This window comes from Fragaria vesca, linkage group LG2 (assembly GCF_000184155.1).
Source record: "Fragaria vesca subsp. vesca linkage group LG2, FraVesHawaii_1.0, whole genome shotgun sequence".
NCBI classification, from domain to species: domain Eukaryota; kingdom Viridiplantae; phylum Streptophyta; class Magnoliopsida; order Rosales; family Rosaceae; genus Fragaria; species Fragaria vesca.
In genome coordinates, this window is record NC_020492.1 from 21886781 (window position 1) to 21908019 (window position 21239).

General features: G+C 39.6%; 4 protein-coding genes and 1 pseudogene across 6 annotated transcripts; 4 read left to right on the forward strand and 1 right to left on the reverse strand.

Annotated features, from left to right (window-relative positions):
• The first annotated feature begins 681 nt into the window (after positions 1 to 681).
• Positions 682 to 2986, forward strand: LOC101305131. Of its 2 annotated transcripts, XM_004291142.1 has the most exons (3): positions 682 to 982; positions 1955 to 2052; positions 2483 to 2986. In XM_004291142.1, exons 1-2 carry the CDS (start codon positions 714 to 716, stop codon positions 1992 to 1994), a joined length of 309 nt encoding a protein of 102 aa, XP_004291190.1. In that variant the 5' UTR covers positions 682 to 713; the 3' UTR covers positions 1995 to 2052; positions 2483 to 2986. The 2 variants fall into 2 exon arrangements, 1 of the variants encoding a protein (XP_004291190.1); XR_184029.1 differs by lacking the exon at positions 682 to 982 and adding an exon at positions 1012 to 1027 and having other exon boundaries at positions 1955 to 2986.
• Positions 2987 to 5741: 2755 nt separating this feature from the next.
• Positions 5742 to 8696, reverse strand: LOC101305816 (annotated as a pseudogene). The gene is made up of 3 exons (XR_184030.1): positions 7088 to 8696; positions 6221 to 6470; positions 5742 to 6000 (listed from the first exon to the last, which is right to left on the reverse strand). The product of XR_184030.1 is annotated as a probable beta-1,4-xylosyltransferase IRX9H-like (transcript).
• Positions 8697 to 9707: 1011 nt separating this feature from the next.
• On the forward strand, positions 9708 to 15129 carry LOC101306107 (ER membrane protein complex subunit 1-like). Its single transcript, XM_004291143.1, has 12 exons — positions 9708 to 9811; positions 10045 to 10172; positions 10317 to 10379; positions 10534 to 10655; positions 11091 to 11206; positions 11328 to 12135; positions 12398 to 13126; positions 13377 to 13601; positions 13677 to 13772; positions 13860 to 14054; positions 14169 to 14282; positions 14553 to 15129. Exons 1-12 carry the CDS (start codon positions 9711 to 9713, stop codon positions 14811 to 14813), a joined length of 2958 nt encoding a protein of 985 aa, XP_004291191.1. The 5' UTR covers positions 9708 to 9710; the 3' UTR covers positions 14814 to 15129.
• Positions 15130 to 15553: 424 nt separating this feature from the next.
• LOC101304360 (E3 ubiquitin-protein ligase PUB23-like) lies at positions 15554 to 16579 on the forward strand. Its single transcript, XM_004292805.1, has one exon. The coding sequence runs from the start codon at positions 15554 to 15556 to the stop codon at positions 16577 to 16579; it is 1026 nt and encodes a 341-aa protein (XP_004292853.1).
• Positions 16580 to 17770: 1191 nt separating this feature from the next.
• Positions 17771 to 20159, forward strand: LOC101306399 (L-gulonolactone oxidase-like). Its single transcript, XM_004291144.1, has 3 exons — positions 17771 to 18477; positions 18579 to 18834; positions 19118 to 20159. The coding sequence occupies exons 1-3, from the start codon at positions 17815 to 17817 to the stop codon at positions 19951 to 19953; spliced, it is 1755 nt and encodes a 584-aa protein (XP_004291192.1). The 5' UTR covers positions 17771 to 17814; the 3' UTR covers positions 19954 to 20159.
• Positions 20160 to 21239: the final 1080 nt, after the last annotated feature.

A 21239-nucleotide genomic window follows, 5' to 3' on the forward strand; every position in this document is an offset into this window, starting at 1 on the left:
GAATCTTTTTTCTAGATGAGTACGTAATGGGTTCAAACTGGTGAACATGGGTTTGCAACTCTTTTAAAGGTAACGAAGAAGAATGTATTTTATTTAATTTCTAAGGAGAAAGAGTCCAAGTTAGAAACTACGTACTGCTAACGATTCAAAGAACTTGTTGGATAGATAATAGACAATGCAATTAGTCCTTATACTGAATTTTCATACTTTTACCACACATAAATTAATATGGTGACACGTTGTTTCATATGTCAGTAGGTGGTTGTTTCCGTTTGAGTTTATGACAACAAATAAGAGACACAAAGTCTGTACCCATCCATTTCCGTTAACTATAATATAAAATGGTGACTTGTTGAAAAAACTAAACAAACAAAAACTAAGAAAATAAATAAACTTAAAAGAAACACCTGGAAAAGCCGAAAAAGGGTCCACATCCATATCCAGGCCTAGAAGCCCAAAGTCAAAAATGGGTCAGATAGCCCAGTTTCCTTTTTTCTTTTCAGAGAAGGTAAAGGAAACTAGAGCCTTTCCGTTTCTTTTTTTTATCTTTTTCGAGAAGGAAAAGAAAACCATTTCCTTATATATACGGATAGTCGATTTAGGTTTCAACTAGGTTAAACACCCCATCGCCGCCGCTGAAGAAGAGAGCGAAAAGCATGCAGTCCCCAGCCCTGTTTGAGAGCCGTCATGTATTTAGCAGCAAAGTTTTTCAAATGCATAGAAACAGGACCTTCCGAAGCACCGTGGACATAATTCCGATCAGATTCCGCCGGTACGATGCATATGCAAACTACAATCCAGAAACCCATCGGTATGATGATGAATTTCCAATTCTGAAACGTATTAGAACTCTCAAGTTGAAGTTCTCGAGGGAGAAGGCGAGTGGCGATGCAAAGACAAGGATGGAGAGATTTGCAAGGTACAGGAGGATCATAGCTGGGTCTCCGAGGGAAGCGAACAAGTTACGGAACAAGCTAGGCAGGTATCTCTCAACAGTTATGAGTCTTCCCGAAGATAAGCATTACATGTATGCTGTTTAGTCTTCCCATTTACAGTTAATTCTATTGTTTGATCCTGGGATGTATCTGAAACCACTCCTTCTTTACAGTCGAAAGCCACCTTTTTTCTTTTCTTTTTATTTTTGATGTTTCTGGCATTGTCTTCATCATTTGGGTTCAGCAGATGGTTCCGTAGTCTTGTTAGGGGTGCTAGATTGTCTGTCATTAGTGCTATGAATTTGGCTAGGATTGCAGACCAGTTTGGCTTGGGCCTTGAGTGATTTAGTATAGCGTTTTAGCTAGCCTCATCTCTAGCATGGCTGTGGGCTCTATACATCTTTGTACTCGCTTGATAGCTATAGATTGATTTGGCATGTTTGTAAATTCTTTTGTATCTCTAGCTGCAAGTGAACATATTGATTCCTTTCTCTTGGTTTACTTTATTGTTGTGACTTGATAGGGGGCAGTTAGGAATAATTAAATGAGGCTGGTGTACAAATCCTTATAAGCCATGGTTAATCAAAATTTAGTAAGCATTCTCACAAAGTAATGAAATTATGATCTGCTCCATGGTTAGGACCTAAATCTGTTGGAATGGATTGGGGAGCAATGATTTAGGGAACCAGCAAACTAGGTGTAAGTTAATTATTAAGAGATGGCTGGCTCATATATTACAGGGCATTCACCTTTTGTGATCATAGCTTTAGTCTACGCTCATCCGGCTTTTAGAGCTGCTTGCCGGGGATATCTACACTTGGGTCATATCTCCGTTCATCATTATTGTTGTAATTTTGCTTTGGGCTTGATTTTGACATGGTTCAAGATATACATGTGATTTCAATAAGATTGATTTTATTGCTTTGCTTGTATGTTACTTTTGTTGATATTTTATATGTGAATTTTGGGCATAAAACTCATTTTAGTTTTATATTCAACGATTCTTCTTTATCTTGTAGCCTTTCTGATTGCTTCCAAGTGAGTGGTATCTCCATATGACTAAGAATGAATGGTCTGTCTGGCTCAATGAGTTGACAGAACATCCAGACACCAGCAGGTAAACATATTGATTCATTTTCCAGATTAGGACCTAAATATGTTGGAATGGATTGGGGAGCAATGGTTTAGGGTAAATTATAAGCAAACTAGGTGTAAAGTAATTATTAAGAAAGGCTGGATTGGTGAAGAAATTTGTGGCTGCAATGAGAGATGTATGTGTTCTGTTGATATAAATAAGAGAACTTCAATTTTTTCTTACCTTTACGGGTTTGATAATGCTAGTCTTAGTTTGGTTGATGTGGCTTGCATGTATCTTGTTAATAAATTGTTGAAGCATGAATGGCTATATAGGTTACAATGTAGCTTAGGCAGGAAGAACATGAATAGACAATTATATCTGATTATCTTTAATTGATGATTATCTTTGAAATTTGCTTGGCCTTGATTTGTATAGCTTAGACTTGCTTGATTAACAAAATTTTCTTAAGATTATCGAGGTGTCGCTCATCGATGTGATATTTAGAGACACGGAGGAGGCGCACTTGGACGTGGGTGATGTATACTACAGGGCAAAGCTGATTCCGGCAACTGAATCATTCATCCAGGCTTTGGAGGAAGCCACGAGTCCACCTGATGATGAATTAGAGGAGTGTGCTATTTGTATGGAGATGTTTGCACAGAAAAATCATAGCAGCATTACTCAGTTGCCCTGCTCACACTATTAACATCAAGATTGCATTGTCCTGTGGCTCCACATCAATCATGTCTGTCCTACTTGTTGACGCCCTAACGCTCCATCTAGGGAAGGAAGCTAGCTAGCTGCTGCATTTTTGGGCATAACCAGCTGGATTGGTGCTGCCACTATGCTATTTTCTCCTCTGACTACTACCTTGTACTAGATGTCATTGGTCCTGGGTTTTCAAACTTCATGTAAAAGGTCTCTCATTTGGTATTAGAATGGCTCTAAGTAAATAATTCCAAATTGAAGTCACTAATCAGTTCGGGTCCATGTCAATCAAGAATAGTTTCCGTCATGAACCTCATCGTTAATTTCATCCTCTTTTGATCTTTTGATTCACCATTGTGTGGAAAACAAGAATGTACGTTGGGGAAGCAGGGGAGATACGAAGTACCCAACTCTAGCTAGCCAGACCTAATTGTTGTGGAAAGCTATATTATGGACAATATCAAATGCGGTATCACGTATATATATGTACACAATATCGATAAACTCAAATAGGATGTTAAGTAGATTAATCCCTACCTAAAGGCCAATTTTCTCGTTTGACATTATTATACACAAAATTTTAAATTTTAAAATTTGACGGAATTGAAATTCCATCAAAATAGGTGTCACTTCCGAATTCCTTGCAGGATTTAATTTATATTTCTAAAACAAGACTTTTTACAATTTTATTTTTTATATTTGTTTTAAACTTTCTTAATCTATCACACATTTCAAATCTCAAATAATGGAATTTCAATGAATTGAATTTAAATTCCATCATTTCAGAATTTCTCAAGAATTTAGAAAACTCTTATCCAAAAGGTATCTGTATGGAAGTTCGGATACAAAATTTCGAACAAATTGCTGAGAGGGGGCCATCAATATTTTTGAAAAAATTGTATGGAAGTTCGGATACAAATCTTAAGCCATCAATATGATTCATCACATGTTTAAACTGTGAGACTCGCAACAAATAGAAGGACTAGTATTTAGCTAAATACAAAATGGCAAAGCATTCGGAGATAATCTCATGAATATTGGCCTCCGAAACAATGCAAATGAATATTAGTACCCAGATGATGTGCTAAATACAAAATGCAGCTTATTTCCCCGGCCAGTTATCATTATCAAAAGAAAAGAAGGTAACAACTTAATTTGGAATGAAATTACCAACAACTAAATTCGAAGATAGGGGCAAATGGCTATTGGATCAAATTTGTGTAGCCAATTGACCCTTCAGTTTGTTCTTCAAGCTTCGACTTTCCATTTTCTACTCTCTTTTTTTTGAATCACTTGCAAATTGTTGGTCCATCACAAAGAGCGACGGCCAAGTTATCTCAATCCGCGGCCTGTTCAACTGGCCACGTCACCCTTGTTAGACAAATAGACCAATCAAAACATGCCACATAGCACTACATCTAACCCTCGACCTCGCGTGGTCTTCATAAGATTACGGGTTCTGTCTAAACCAAACGTTCCCCCCTTCCCCGCCGGCCCCCAAACCACCGAAGATTCGGGTTCAACCCTTAAAATGTCCGAAGTAAGTCCTGGAAACGCTTACTCATGCAATGCTTGGAATTGGAATAAGACCCCGAGGTCGCCCCTTGATGCTGCTGGTGATGTGGTTAGTTTTATGTTTGTGTTTGCTTCAAGTTGAGACTTTAATGATCTTTGTAGATACTGCATTTGTTGTTTGCATGATTAGTTTACGTAGTACCACTTGAATTCTCCTATTTTCTCCAGTTTGTGATGTACTGAGTCACTTGAACAAACAATTCGAAATGTCAAACTTTTGTTGTTGTTCTTGTCCCAATTCAAGATTAAACAGTCCTAACTAACTAGTGTCTTTCTAGACGTGGAGGCGCCGATGAAGCTTGTGAGGGGCGTGCGATTCTTGCCGCTCGGCTCGCGGCGAGACTTACTACTTCAAGCGACTCAGTCATGCCGGCGCGACGAGTCGCTTGGCGACCGTCTATCATCTTCAGCCGGCTCTTCCTCAGGCGGCCATCACCGCGGAAGGGCTGCGTCTGCTTCATCAGGGTTCGCCTCTTCTTCAGGTGGATCCTGATCTACCTGCCCTTGATCTTGGTGACATGAAATTGATCATTTTCTGCATAAGGCATACTATTAAGGCAGATGTATGTGCATTAATGTTGTTGGTTTCCCATAACATATACTCTCTACGTATTAAAACTTGGCAGAGTTTGTTTAAATGTTACTTTTGCTTGCAGAACCGCTCAAAACTGTCTTGGGGAACCCCTCAAGCGCTTGCACAGACTTTATCTGAGAAGATGGAAAGGCTAGATCAGACTGTGGCAAATGAGTTGGGTTGTGCTAGAAACCGTATCAGGTCCAGCCACCGTTGGAAGCAGCGGCAAGAGCATGGCTAATACTTGAAGATAGAGTTGGTATGGATCTAAATGGGGTGTTGGAGCTTACGAGAGCAAGGTTGCTGTGGTGGAAGAAAAACCCCTCTCTTGTGCCTTGAATTCTAGGACTTGTTGCACATGATTAGGCTTTCTCACATATTTTGGATGTTATTTTTGGTGAACTAGATTCCTGACTAGTTAAATTGTTGCCCCTCCATGATGGGATTTAAATGTATATGGAACGAAATCCTGGAAAATCGAATGAGATTCATTGCATTCGAGAGATGAGTGGCTCAGAATGGCTTCAGGATTTCAGGGTACATAATATAGAGACGGGTTGTTTCTCTCATGTAAGTCATCTGGATGTGGCACCAATTCATGTTATAGATCAACTCAACTCTCTTCAATTTGTGAATTATATTTGGCAATTTTGTACTAGGATTAGGAAAAAGAGAGAAATGGAGAAAGTGAAGAACCAATTCATCAGATTTGAGGTTAATCGTCTTCTAAGATCTGAGATGGTCACAGAGAACTTCACCTCAGAATTAGGAAATGAAGGTTTGAATATCCATAAAAAATCATCTCGACTTTGGTTCGGAACCGGACATTCCACATTTTTTACCCTTCTTGCTGACAATACGCAAAATATTTCTGAAAGAATGAAGACATTAACCGTCTCATATTCTCGTTTATGTTTCTTAAGAAGGCATTTACTTGCCATTCATATGGACTGCATTCACATCAAGAATTCACGCAAGTGAAGCAATGACATCTAGATTATTCTTCATGAACCACTTGTGAGGATATAAGGCATTAGACGATTCATGATAACCATGATCCTTGAGCAATCTTGCGGCAAACCTTCCATTTGACTTTCATCTTCCACAATCTGTTCAATGAAAGTGCTCACCTGGAAATGCAAATCAGTAAAGTTAGCAACTTAAACCAGGGCATCATTGTGAGTGGTAAGGGAGTATTTAGGGTTCGAGTTGGTAACCCTCGAACCCTATTCTTCATCATCTTGCAAAAAAAAAAAAGTCAGTATATCACTCTCATCAGTTTGCTAATGTGCCCATACTGTCTGGTGATCTAAATTGATAATGGGAAACTATGGAGCAAGAGATAACAACCTGGAAACCATCATTTCCTGTGTCAAGCTGTCTGATAGGTTCAAGAGTCGGTCGATGCCACCTTTTGGGATCCCAGAGTATAGTGCTATTGAAGGCAAATCCTGATATTTGAGCATAGAATCTCTGCAATCTTCTACTTGATTCAAATGTATGCCATCCGATTACTTGAGTTCCATTACAAACCGGGCCCTCTATAGCAGCTTGCATTTTGTTACTTATTATTTTGGCAACTGACCATGTTCCAAACCGCCTGCAATTGAATTTAAGAAGGGAAAAGGAGGGAGTTGTCACCACTAAGTACGGAGAGACTGGAATGTTAATCACAAAGTTTACTAGAAGGGCAAAGAAGATGGTCTAGCTCTGATGCAAATTTACTACAGGCAGGATAACATAACATTTGTCCAAATTACAAGTAGCAGTTAATGTGGCAAATTAGATAACAGTATCTCAACTGTAGCCAGAAGTAAATGACATCATTGAAAGGACCGAAAATGAATAAATGAAACACTGCTGTTTGCAACTTTGTACAAAAAAAAAATAAATTAACATTTAGTTTGGAAGCTAAAACATGTCTCTCAACTCAAAATTGAATTAGCAGACTCAATGAGGATATGCAAAAAATTTCCAGCAGGAAATGAGACTAAATAAATTGAAGTGGTGTACTTGCTGTGAGGAGAACTCTCAAGCTTACTTGTCTACAAGCTAAAAAATCATAAATTCTGGTGAATGGAGATATAACTATATTTCTCTTATATTAACATGATGATCAGTAGGTGGTAATGCCAAAAAAGATGCCACAGTATTATAGTAACAGCATTGCATTATAAAACTAAATAAGAATTATGGTTGAGTTGAGCAAGAAAGTACCTAATCTGCCTCATTTGCTTAAAAAGATCTTCTGAGTAGATGTTGTCCTCATCTGCAAAGTAGATGATTCCATCAAGACGGTGAGTTTCAATGTGAAAAAGTGCAACGTTTCTCTGATGAACACTTCTGTCTCTTACATCAGTGAGATTTTTCTCGCACACAAGATGTCTGTACATGATCCCAGTTCTCCTCAAGATGTCAGTTGTTTGCGCAGATTGTGAGGTCATTTCCACAACAATCCATAACAATGGAGGTGAGACCAATTTTAACACGTGTGCCAAACGATGCAGATTATGGGCTTGAAACGGATGAGCATAAGTTGGAGTCACGATTATCAGAAGCTTTCGGGACTCCAAATCTGCTTCTTGAATGAGTGATTGATTCTGCATATCACTTTTAACTATGATACCTTCTGTTGTTCCCCACTCCTTGACTTGTGACTCCATTGTAACATTCTTCTGCATTTTCCTACTACCTGATGGTGTTACATTTCTGGATACACTACCATGTAACTGATGAAACCCGACTGAGGATACCATTTCAAAGGATAAGTCTTGATGCTTTGACATGAGATTTGCTGATAAAGTCATTGATGCAAAAGGCGTAGCCCCAATAAAGATACCAAGCATGAAACAAATGAAGAAATGGGAAAGCGCCCTTCTCCAAACTTGCCCCTTGGGTTTTGATTTCTCAAAAGGCCTAGAAGTCCTTGGAGAAAAAACACCGAGAACAAAAGCTTGAGAATCTAATGAAGCTGCCAAGGATGACAAGAATCCATTGGATGATGGATAGTTCTGAGTACAAGATGATGACTTGGACAAAGGAGAAGCAACCGAACAGACTTCCCCATTCAGCGGAATTCCTGCTCGAGGCACTGGAGACAATGTTCTTCTAATAGACGCCATCAAAACAAACACAAATTGATCCAACTTTCTTCAAATTCTGCCTCCTTTACAATGCTATGGCATAAGACATCACATTATCCTAATTGCCTGACATCGTTGCCTTTCTCATTGAACATTAATTACAAGTATATTTTCCAAAGTTCCAAGCTTTCGCTATATGTTCTTCCTCCAATGACTCCTCTTTACTACTGATATTCCAACAAAATTGGCCACTATAATAAGAAACTAGTCAGACTAGTATGAACATCTCACAACTAATCCCTCTTAACCCTCCAGCCAATACGAAGCTCAAAACTAATTTACTTCCCCTATTCAAAACAAGCTCCCAAACCCAGATACAAAAATGAAAGATATGGTCTCTTGATCTACAGTCAAATAACTTCCAACTAAAGAAATGAAATTCCCAATAAAAGACCGAGATTCCAACTGAAACGTCACTAAATTCAAAACATTTCACCGCATTACCGTTCACCAGAAAATGGGTCGTCGATCTTTGCCACCAAATTGTACTGAGCAAGCTGAGCAGGTGCAAACCTCCAGACTGTGCTTCAACTCCTTCAAGCCGAACAAAATGCCGAACTTGCTGGAACAGAGAGACTAGACAGTAGAGGACCTCAAATTGGGAGTAATAATGCCAAGTGTGTACGAATCTAAGAAACCATTCCAATTATGAGACGAGGAAAGAGATACCATAGTTTGGTTCCAGCACTAAACTGCAGACTCTTTCTCTATCATTGAGATTCAGACAATAAAAAAACAATGTGGTTTTTCTTAGGCTTGCGTGACCGACGCCCTTTTTTAATTTGGTGGAGGATGTACAGGTCATCCCAGGTAATACATGAACATGGCCTTTTGTAACACCAAAAATACATGCATTTTTCTCCTTTTAGAAAATTACTTGATCTAGTATGTGAATAAATACAAATATAACAACTTTGAAACGTTATTCTATACAAGTTTACATTAGGGTTCGTATGGAAAAATAGAAACCTTGTTCAAACTTTCAAGTTTCAAAGCATGTTTAGGTTTTGTAGAAGATGCATTTATTTGACTTACTATTTTGGCAACAATGGGTCAAAAGATACTACTCAAAATTTCTATTTGATGTATGTCAAGGGGATATGAAGGGTTCTGTATCTAGTAATGATTTGGAATTGGAATTAAATTTGTCATTTTTGTTCTCAATATTTGAATAATCGACTGGTTTTAATAGTGTAATTCATCTGACCACCAGTTGTTGACTAAATTAAATATGTTAATTCAACCATTTAGATGAAAATCTAACGGTTAAAACAAAAAAACTCAATTTAATTATAATTATCTCTAAAAATAATTAAATATTATTTTCTTAATCAATAATTGACCGGGTGAACATTTATGATTTTCTGTATTTACACTCGTTTATTTCGCGTTAAGAAATATTTTTGAGACCCAAAATTAAAATAAAGAAGGCGTTTAGCGCCAAGCCCAAAGTGAAGCCGATGGTGAGCCCATCAAAAGACGAAAGAGTATAGAGAGCCCAAAACAATCGGGCGGGGGTACAGAAAGGATATTAATGTCAATTTGATAATCCATTTTCTCGGAGAAGCCGGCTTTTCCTTTTATGTTGAAACTCTTTGCTCACTACCAAGTTATAGTTTTCATACAAAACTCTCCGTCGTAGTCTCACACAGCTTCAGATCTATCTCTCTCCCTCTCTCTCAGTCGCCATGGCCACGATGAGCATGGCGATTAGGGCTTCTCTTCTTCTACTGCTATTCCTTTCGCTCACGACTCTCACTGTTTCGCTCTACGAAGATCAAGTCGGCCTCGTCGATTGGTAAATTTCAATCTCGTTTTGCTTTAACCGAATTCGCTTCTTGATTTTTACTCGCTCGATTGCTCTGAATACAATCAGAGTTGATTATCTCGTAATCGAGCTTTGAATTTGATCTTGTTTGGCGCGATATCTGTGTTGTTTTTCAATCCAAGCTGGAATTTGTATGAACTTAGATTGAATAGGCTTCGAATTTGAAGTTGATTGTTGAGAATCTGAGCTTGTTGTGATTGCAGGCACCAGCAGTACATAGGGAAAGTGAAGGACGCGGTGTTCCATACTCAGAAGAGTGGGCGAAAGCGTGTTGTGGTGTCCACTGAAGAGAATGTTATAGCTTCACTTGATCTCCGGCGTGGCGAGATATGTAAGTCCTATTGTTAAGTAACTGGATTAGTTTTCGTAGCTGTAATGGTTGCCGAATGGAATTAGAATTTTGATATGGATTAGTCTGTTTGGTCTCAGTTCGAGGCTCGAAGAAGATGTTAATATGTGTATTTGTATTGTGCAGTTTGGAGACATGTACTCGGGAGCAATGATGTTGTCGACGGGATTGACATAGCAATGGGAAAATGTAAGTGTTCTATCAACATTCATAGTATTTCTTTCGTAATGCTTTTACATTTGTGTATAACTGTAACGGTTGTGTTTGAACTTTTTTGTGACTCATTCATTGGTTACGTTATGTTGTGGATCAAGAAGTGTAACATTCCATTTGATAATTTCAGATGTCGTTACCCTCTCGTCAGAGGGAAGTATTTTGAGAGCATGGAACCTTCCTGATGGTCAGATGGTGTGGGAATCTTTTATAGATGGCTCAGGGGCCTCAAAGTCGTTATTGACTGTCCCGGTTAGTAAATCAATTTCCATTCTCACTGGCATCTTCCAATTTTGTATATTTACGTGTCTTATATCTACTCTCTTGCTCTCCCTTATTAACTGATATTAGACTGCTGTATGTTGACTATCCTTATGCTTTTGCATTTACTTGTCCATTTATGGCTCTCAGTCCCCCAGTCATGTAAAAGCATCAAATAGTCTTTTTCATATTAATATGGTTCTATAAGTAGACCGAATTTGTTTGTGCATTCACCATTCTCTTTTTTCTCATGAGGCATGCTTTGTTTTTTCTTTTGCATTTTTCCCAACTTGCACCTTTTGGAATTCCTGGGTTCGTTATCTCCACTATGTTCCTGCACATGTTGAAAATGTGTATATATTGCTTAAATCACAATGCAATTTATTTATTTTCAAACATGGGATTCATTAAGGTTATATTGTGCAGACAAATTTGATTGTCAACAAGGAGAATGTGATCCTTGTTTATGGTAAAGGGTCACTACATGCTGTTTCTGGCATTGATGGCACGCCTCTTTGGACAAAGGATTTTGCAGCTGAAAGGTATGTGAATTTAAGGTTAAATTTTTCTGGTTTTGTATGTTATTAATACTATGTTTCATTTGTTTTGTGTTGTTTTAAACATCACTGTGTCATTAATACTTGTGTTGTATCTGCATTTCAGTCTAGAGGTCCAACATATTATTCAACCTGTTGGAAGTGATGCAATCTATGTACTAGGATTTGTTGGTTCTTCCCAGTTTGATGCATATCAGGTCAATCCTGAGAATGGAGAGATACTGAAGCACAATAGTGCAGCACTTTCTGGTGGATATTCCGGGGAAGCAATACTGGCTTCAAGTAACATTCTTGTGACATTGGATGCCTCCAGGTCAAAGTTGGTAGTTATAAGCTTTCAAGATGGAGAACTTAACTTGCAGGAGACATCCATATCTGATATATTGGGGGATTCATCTGGAACCCCAGTACTGTTATCTTCAAAACTACCAGGAATGTTTTCTGTAAAGGTTAATGGAGGAGTGACACTCATAAGGGTGACTGTTGAAGCCAGGTTGGAGGTTATGGATAAAATAAATAGCGTGGCAGCTATTAGTGATGCAATTATCCTTAACGAAGGTCAACAAGCCTTCGCACTAGTTCAACATGGAGATAGTAAGATTCATCTTACAGTGAAGCTTAGTCATGATCTGAGTGGTGATTTGCTGAAGGAGACTATAGTCATGGAAAAGCAGAGGGGGATGGTCCATAAGGTTTTCATAAACAGTTATATCCGGACAGACAGGTCCAATGGATTTAGGGCCTTGATTGTCATGGAGGATCATTCACTTTTGTTATTACAACAAGGTGCCATTGTCTGGAATAGGGAGGATGGTCTTGCTTCGATTGTTGATGTTCTCACATCAGAATTACCCGTGGAAAAGGAAGGTGTATCTGTAGCAAAAGTTGAGGAAAACCTTTTTGAGTGGCTTAAGGTATTTAAATAGATAATATAATTAAGTTATACTAGTGTCATTTTTCTACGAGTTTCCCATGATAGCATATTTCATTTTACTCTATAAATGTGCAGAGTGCTGTGGTTTGATAAGCAGAATATGGGATGATATTTGCATACTTTTGTAGTCATCTTTTACGTGGTTTTGAAATTATTAAATCTTAAGGTCTTGTATTTAGTTTCTGATTGAATGAGTCCCCTCTTACAATGCGCTTTTCCTTTGATTATTTGCTATTTTGAAGGGACACCTACTTAAGCTTAAGGGAACCTTAATGCTTGCAAGTGCTGATGATGTTGCTGCTATACAAGAGAGGAGGTTAAAAAGTTCTGAAAAGAGCAAACTGACTCGAGACCATAATGGTTTTCGGAAGCTGATCATAGTACTTACAAAAGCGGGAAAGCTCTTTGCCTTGCACACTGGATATGGACAAGTTGTCTGGTCTCTGTTACTGCCTAATCTGCGTAAATCTGAGTGTGAGTTTGCAACTGGTTTGAATATATATCAGTGGCAGTTACCCCATCATCATGCAATGGATGAAAATCCATCTATCCTCATAGTAGGTCGATGTGGACAAGGTTCTGATGCACCAGGTGTTCTGTCTATTGTTGATGCATATACTGGCACTGAAGTTAATTCAATGGATCTCAGACATTCCATTTCTCAAGTTATTCCACTGCCATTTACTGATACCACAGAACAGCGACTTCATCTTCTAATAGATGGAAACCAACATGCATATTTATACCCAAGAACATCTGAGGCTATTGATATTTTTCAACGCGAGTTTTCAAACATATACTGGTACTCAGTCGAGACTAATAATGGCATCATCAAAGGACATGTCTTGAAGAGCAACTGCATCCAGGAAGTTATAGACAACTATTGCTTTGAGTCCAGGGATATATGGTCGATCATATTCCCAACTGACTCAGAAAAGATAATTACAACAGTGACAAGAAAACCAAATGAGGTACGCTTTTGTCTTACTGAGCTGAAGTCAGATTGTTTGATTTATCAATTCTTGCATCACTGCTTTCACTCCCAACTCCTAATTTTCTTTTTATCCCTCTGTTAGCTGATACTTGTGCATTTGGGCATACCCACTTGCTGCTTTGTGATATAATCAACATTTCTCAAAAGAGAGAAATGTTTGGTCTTTCAGTTTTTGGGATTTGCTCTCCTGTATATACTTTTTGTAACAGAGGTTGGTGATCTTGTAGGTGGTTCATACTCAAGCAAAGGTTATAGCTGCTGAAGACGATTTGATGTATAAGTATGTATCTAAGAATCTACTCTTTGTTGCAACTGTTGCACCTAAAGGCAGTGGTGCGATTGGAACAGCCACTCCAGAGGAGTCATGGTTGACTGTGTATCTTATCGATACTGTAACTGGTCGTATATTGCACCGGATGACCCATCATGGTGCACAGGGACCTGTCCACGCTGTAAGCTTACTCTCTACTTTGTTTATGGTTGAGTGAATGTGGGACATTCTGTAATCCATTATATACATCTTGCAGGTTTTCAGTGAGAATTGGGTTGTATACCACTACTTTAATCTTAGAGCACACAGATATGAGATGTCAGTCATAGAGATATATGATCAGTCCCGAGCGGTATGCTGGAAAACTTAGTCTTGTATATATTGTTCTGTCTAGTTGATTCAAATAGATAAGCAAGCTGAATCAAAATCTAATTCACAGGACAATAAGGATGTTTGGAAGCTGATTCTTGGGAAGCATAATCTCACTTCACCTATTTCATCATATTCCCGTCCAGAGGTTGTGACGAAATCACAGTCTTACTTTTTCACGTATTCGGTAAAAGCAATAGACGTGACATTGACAGCGAAGGGTATTACTTCAAAGCAGCTTCTTATCGGTACAATTGGGGATCAGGTCAGATTCTTTCTCCGAGCATCATGAGAATTTATTTCTCTTGCTGGCAAGTATTGTCATCCAATTATTGATACTAGCTATATGTTCCTTTAATGAGGAGTAAATATCATGTAGGTTTTGGCACTTGACAAGCGATTTTTAGATCCCCGTCGATCACTCAACCCCTCACAGGCTGAGAAAGAGGAAGGCATTATACCTCTAACAGATTCATTGCCAATAATTCCTCAGGTATGTAACATCTTTGTTATAAGAGTCTTTTGTGGGAGCACTTTATGTCGGAGCATCAGATTAAGAATGTAGAATTACAAGCCTCTATGCATTATTGAAGAATGGCTGGCCTTAGTTTCTAATCAAAGCCAAGTCTAGGATGCTCCTGCATGGAGTTTCTGGTTTTAATTGTGGCATATTGAGGGTGAAACCCAATTTCATTTTAGGGGAATGTTTTCTATTTCAGCTATTTGATCTTTAAAATCTTATACTCGAATTTTGTCCTTGCAGTCCTATGTGACACATGCTCTAAGAGTGGAAGGACTCCGAGGCATAGTTACAGCACCTGCCAAGCTGGAGTCGACAACCCTCGTCTTTGTATACGGAGTGGATCTGTTTTTCACTCAACTCGCACCGTCAAGGACCTATGATTCGCTTACTGACGATTTCAGCTATGCATTGCTTCTCATCACCATCGTTGTACTCATTGCAGCAATCTTTGTAACCTGGATTTTATCCGAGAAGAAAGAACTACGAGAGAAGTGGAGGTAACTTCCAGTTTAGTCATTTTACTCTGACAATTTTTCTTTTGCCCCTAGTTAAACCTAATTTAGGAGGTCCCTCTCCTAACTTGTAATTCTAGCATGCCTTCCTTGATAGGCATTTTTTGTTGTAAAATTCCAAATATTTAGCTGTATGGACGATTTGAATTGTGTCTTCATATTGTAAATTTGAAGTGCAAGAAAATGGTCACACTCATTCACGTCTTTTAGATACTCAATAGAAGTCGAACTATACTATTATCCTTCATTTTCTTTAGGAATGAAAATTTCCCAATGGTGTATGAGCTCCCATTTCAATTATCACAGTTCAACCTTCTTATGTTTGGTTTGAGTTTCTCTTTCTGTGGTAAAGTATTGAATAATGGAGTCAGTAATTATTTCGAGTAGGTTTGAATTTGAGCATTTCTGGCAGAGGTAGTCCATGATTGAACTGCAATGGTCCAGGAAGTTGTTGTCTCCATGCTCTTAGAGTAAAAGTAAAAATGTTGATCCAAACTTACTGTGTGTTTTACCCAAATGTATTATATTCCCTCGAAGTGAAAGCTGACACATACATACTGGGATTTCTGAGTACACTGTACACCCTTCCCCACATGGCCACAAACTTACAGGTTCCACCATCTTCTTCTGCTCCCTCCCTCTCTCTCTCTCTCTCTCTCTCTCTCTCTATCAAGCTGCTCTGTTCTCTCTCTTTCTCTCATTCGGAGATCAACACCATAGACACCTACCATGAAAACCCAGCAGCCAAAGCTTAAGACCCAGCTTTTCTCTTGTGGGTTCTTCGGCCATTGTACCGGAACAGTCCTCAGCCCCACCACCCCTCATCCTCCACCTCTCCCTTTCTCCTCCACCGATCCATCACCCCCTTCATTCTCAGCTCCCACTGCTCCAACACAACCCGACCCGCTAACCCACCACCAGTCTCACCCCGACTCCGGATCATCTTCCTCCTCCACCTCACAGAGCTTCACCCAATGGAAATTCACTCTCCCATCAGAGTCCCCTATTCTCTCCTCCTACCCACAACCCGGATCCGACCCGGATTTTGACCATGTCGCCACTTTTCGGTCCAGCCCAGCTCCACCGCCTCCACCGCCCATGTCCTCCACCGGCCTCCAAGAGCTCTTCCACGCAGCGGAGCTCCAACTCAGCACGGGGTCATTTCCGGAGCAGCTGGCAGCACTCCACCTCCTGGAACGGTCTCTGGTTCCCTACCCGCCATCCGACCCGGAATGCCCGCCCGAACTGATGCGCGGGTTGGTGCGGATTTTGAAAAACAAAGCGGGGGCAAAACCGGCAACCAAAGTGTTGTTGGCGCTCTGTTTGGCGGAGCCTAACCGCCACGTGGCGGTTGAGGCCGGGGCGGCTTCTGCGGTGGTCGAGACGGCGCTGGAGCTGGAGGATGCTGCGGCGGAGCGGGCACTGGCGGCTTTGGAGTTGATGTGCACTGTGGCGGAGGGGGCGGCGGAGGTGAGGTCCCACGCACTGGCGGTGCCGGTGATGGTGATGATGATGGGCCGGACTTCAGCTAGGGGGAAGGAGTATGCGATAGGCGTGTTGGCAGTTATATACGGTGGCGCGTCGGAGGATGAGGCAGCGGAAGCGGTTTCGGCAGCTCCGGCAGAGGAGGTGGCGCGTGCAGTGGAGTTGGCGTTGAAAGGGGATTGTAGTGGTAGGGGAAGGAGGAAAGGGGCCCAACTATTGAAGGCGCTTCGACCAGAAGAAGAAAAAGGAGACTTGAATTTGGACCCTTGAAAATCTCCATCTCTGTATGTTCATTTAAGGCCCAATATTGGTAGAGAATCAACCATGTTGCTAGTTTGCTTGTAAATTAGGGTTTGGGTTTGGAACGGAAGTTTTTCTTTTTACGGTGTTTATTCAGCATTTGGGAAATTTTCCACCATTAAGTTTGTTTTACACCGACAATATGTGTTGCCTGAACTTCTATTTTTATGTCGACAGCGTACCTATGTTAACATTTCCGTGACTTCCGTCACGAGACTACGAGGCCATGAGAGTACGAGGGTTCTCTAAAGTCCTCAAAATTATATACTATACACACACAGTTAGTGTAAAAATAACCCTTAGTATAGGTAGTAACCGGGCTATGTGCTTAAGGTTAGTGGTATCATGGACAAAGATGAGCAAAAGTCACCATTTTACCCCATTCATTACTCTTCTTAGAATAAAACTCCGAGAAATTAGAGTAACTTGTTTATTTTGAATGTGAAATCAAGAATGTCATAGTTTAACCCAGTATCATTTAGTCTAGTGAAATTAGTTTCTTTTTGTAAGTGAGAAACCATGAGTTCGACTCACGATAGACTAGTTATATTTGTTGTAGCATTTCAGTTGTTTGTTTAATAAAAAAGAAGAATGTCATAGTGCACTTTGACAGGGCCGCCCTTGAGTTTTTCGGGGCTCAAGGTGAAAAACAAAATTGAGGCTCCCTATGTTTAATAGATTTATATCTTCTTCTTTTTTTATAAATAAGTTTGTAAGCTCCAACAACATATAAGTTCTAATAGATAAACAAACTACGTGCACTTACTGATACAAAAAAAGGGACAGAGAAACTCAATCAAACTAGAATAGTAATGCATCATAAAAATGGGGGCTCTAGGCCTACACCAGCTGGGCTTATACTCAGGCCGGGCCCTGTCACTTTGGCACTAAAATGACTGATGCTACCGAAAATTCTAGATGGATCTGACCTAAACACAACATAAAATGATAAATTAAATTGATTGCTTCCCATGTTGTCAACCATGATTACATCCAAATGAAAACAAATATCTAGTCAATAAAATATACAGGACGTGCGTTATCTTCTCCAGAAAAAGCAATCGTAGCGTCCACTTCAAAAGTTCAAACGTTTGCCTTTTTTCCTTCCAAGCATCACCCTTGCCTTTTGTTTGTACGTTTCTCACTTTCTCTCTACCTACAAATTAAAGCCAAAATTATCCCTTGGTTTTTTAAGGCAAGGCACTATGTACAGCTCATGGTGGCTCCTCGGTGTTCTTCACCTACTTGTCTCCGTTGCCGCCATGCTGCCACAATCTCCGGTTCAATGTGACGGAACCGGTGGCTGCAACCTCTTCAACTCCTACGGTATTTGGAACGACAGAAAAGATTGCTATGTTCTAAACGTCACGTACCCCACGACCGAAAATGAGCTACTTAAAGCTGTAGCCTATGCAAACCAGAACAAGTTCAAGCTCAAAGTGGTGAGCCAGTTTTCACACACCATAACCAAGTTGGCATGTCCTGCTACTACTACAGGAAACTCATTGCTAATAAGCACATCGAGTTACAATTCCGGGATTGAAATCGATGCGGCGAATTTAGCTGTCACAGTTGATAGTGGTGTAGGACTGCGCAAATTGATTGACACAGTTGAAGCAGCTGGATTGAGTTTGGTGGCTGCACCATATTGGGAGGGTGTGAGTATTGGAGGGCTTATAAGCACAGGCTCACATGGAAGCTCATGGTGGGGGAAAGGAGGTTCTGTTCATGATCATATTGTTGGTCTGAGCCTGATTGTTCCAGCTAAACAACCCGAAGGGTATGCCAAAATTCTTAGATTAGAACCCAAAGATCAACTTTTTAATGCTGCCAAAGTTTCATTAGGGTTATTGGGTGTTATCTCCAAGGTCAGTGACTTACCTAGTTACCTCTCTATCTTCATTACTTGAAATTTGAGTTTCTGTGTATGATTCAGGTATTAACTATATAGTGCTTGGTATTTGAATAGGTGAAGTTGTCACTAGAGAAGGGATTCAAAAGAAGCATAACGTATGATTTTACTGATGATGATCAAATTGAAGACAAGTACATGGTCCATGGGAAGAAGTATGAATTTGCAGACATTACTTGGTACCCATCAAAGCATACAGCTGCTTACAGATCTGATAATCGAGTTCCCTTGAACGCCTCCGGTGACGGAGTTTACGACTTCCTTGGCTTCCAAGCCAATCCCATTTTGGTCTCGAAATCTGTAAGGGCATCAGGTAATAATGTTAATTGATCGCATTCTTCTTTGGCGTTACTCCATGTCCTTTTTCACATATACGTTGTTGTACTAATTATAACAATATGAAACTTTAGCCACAATTACCGTTCACATCTTTCGAGCGAGTTTGATATGTTGATCAAAGTGAAATTTGTCGAATTTGTTGTTGTTGTTTGTCGAATTTCTTCTCAAAAAGAAAAAAAAAAGTGAAATTTAATTTGTCGGAAAAAAACATATGGCCAATGGTTTGAAGAATTGTAACATATGCGTTACTAATGCAGAGAAAGTCATGGATAATGGGCACAGCTTGAGTGGAAAGTGCTTACTAGCCTCTTCATTTTTAGGGTACAAGAAATTAGTAGCCAATGGTTTGAAGAATGGTCTAATCTTCACTGGATACCCAGTCATTGGCAACCAAGGCAAAATGCAAACTTCAGGTTCATGTTTATACTCAACAAGCCAAGCCAGCTCCTGTGCTTGGGATCCAAGAATCAATGGCCTCTTCTTCTACGAGACAACGGCAATATTTCCTGCCCCGAAATTCCGAGACTTCATCCTTGATGTGAAGAAGCTAAGAGACCTAGTCAAGACGGAGAATTTCTGTGGGGTGGATATTTACAATGGATTTCTGATACGTTTCATTAAGGCTTCTGAGGCATATCTTGGCCAACCAGAGGACTCTGTGGTGGTTGACTTCAACTACTATAGAGCTGATGATGCTTTAACTCCAAGATTTGATCAAGATGTTTGGGAAGAGGTGGAGCAATTGGCTTTCTTCAAGCATGGGGCAAAACCACATTGGGCCAAGAATAGGAACATAGCATTCTTGAATGTGCAGAACAAGTACTCCAAGTTTAACAAGTTTGTGGGTGTGAAAAGACAGTTGGACCCCCAGAACATGTTCTCAAGTGAATGGTCTGATGAGGTTGTGTATGGAAAAGAAGGTGGAAAGAGTGATGGGTGTGGTTTGGAGGGTATGTGCATTTGTTCTGAGGACAGGCATTGCAGCCCAGGAAAAGGGTATTTCTGTAAACCTGGCCTTGTTTATGAGGAAGCAAGAGTTTGTAGGTATTCTACATCCTCAAATGTGGCATCAGATAATCCTAAAACTGATTAGTGAAAGGAAGTTTCTCATTGTTTATATGTTTAGTTTGTACATTAGTAACATTACTATTATTCTTTAGTTTGTTCCCATTTGGATGGGATTTTAGGGTGGGAGCTAAAGTTGGAACATTGTTGTGGCTTATAATTTGTCCTCAAACATTTGTAAACAGTTGGAATTTGGAAATTTGATTAAGAAGTTTATTGTAGTTTCCTGAATGTATCAAGATCCTCTATCTGATACTTCTAATCAACTACTAGAGTTCATTTACGCGCTAAAACTCAATTACTCTGGTTTATATATATATACACTTTCTTCATAGAGCAAAATGAAAAAAGAAGATAAACAAACTTAAAAATTAAAGGATTTGGACATGCATTTCAAAAAATTTCCCACAGTGATATTCAATCTGATGTTTAAAAAAGAAGTGTATGTGGGCACATATAAACCCAACAATACTGCTGATCAGTCACAATCTCGATGTTTCTAAGTCATGACGTGCACAGTACCATTTTCATATACCACCATCCCAGAGCCAGACCCACTGAAAGCAACCCAAAACGTACTATACCAGTATACTCCTTCATATATACTCTCCTCAATTCGAATTCGTGCTATATTTTAACCCTTATAAACTAACTTGTTGCTGGCTAACTCAGCAAGTAACTTTAACTGTTCCATGATCTTCTTACACAGTAAAACGAGAGGGACTGGCTGTATGTAATGCCTTCAAATTCTGCCTGGAAATGAAAGCTTATGATCTAGAACGAGCTGTGTATATATATGTGTGTATATGAATCTAATGTATGATTTAAGACGCATTTTTCCATTTGGGTTTTTACCAGCAGGTAAAAACTTGTCGTAAAACTTCGGGTCGAGTTATGAGATGTGTGGTTTTGGCATTAGCAACCCTACCCTTTTAGAACAGTAATTAATCAGATCCATATATTTCAGCAGAATTATGGAGATCAATTGGGTGGGGATATATATGGCATTCAGATTAAACCTCTTGATCAAAGATATAATTATATGCAGCTAGCTGCCTGCCACAAATTAAAACTGGATTACTCCACTGTTCAAAAGCAAAAGCGCATCTGAATTTGATTCAGTAAATCTGTGCATGATCGATCTTAGGTGTTATATGATTGGGTTAAACGTACTGTCAAATTAACCTTACAGCTATCACTACGAGTCCCCTAGAAATCCCGTGTGATCAGATCCCCATGACCCATAACTAACTTAATTAACAATGATCATCGATCAGAGTCTACTTCTGGCTCGAGTTCATATTCCACATGACA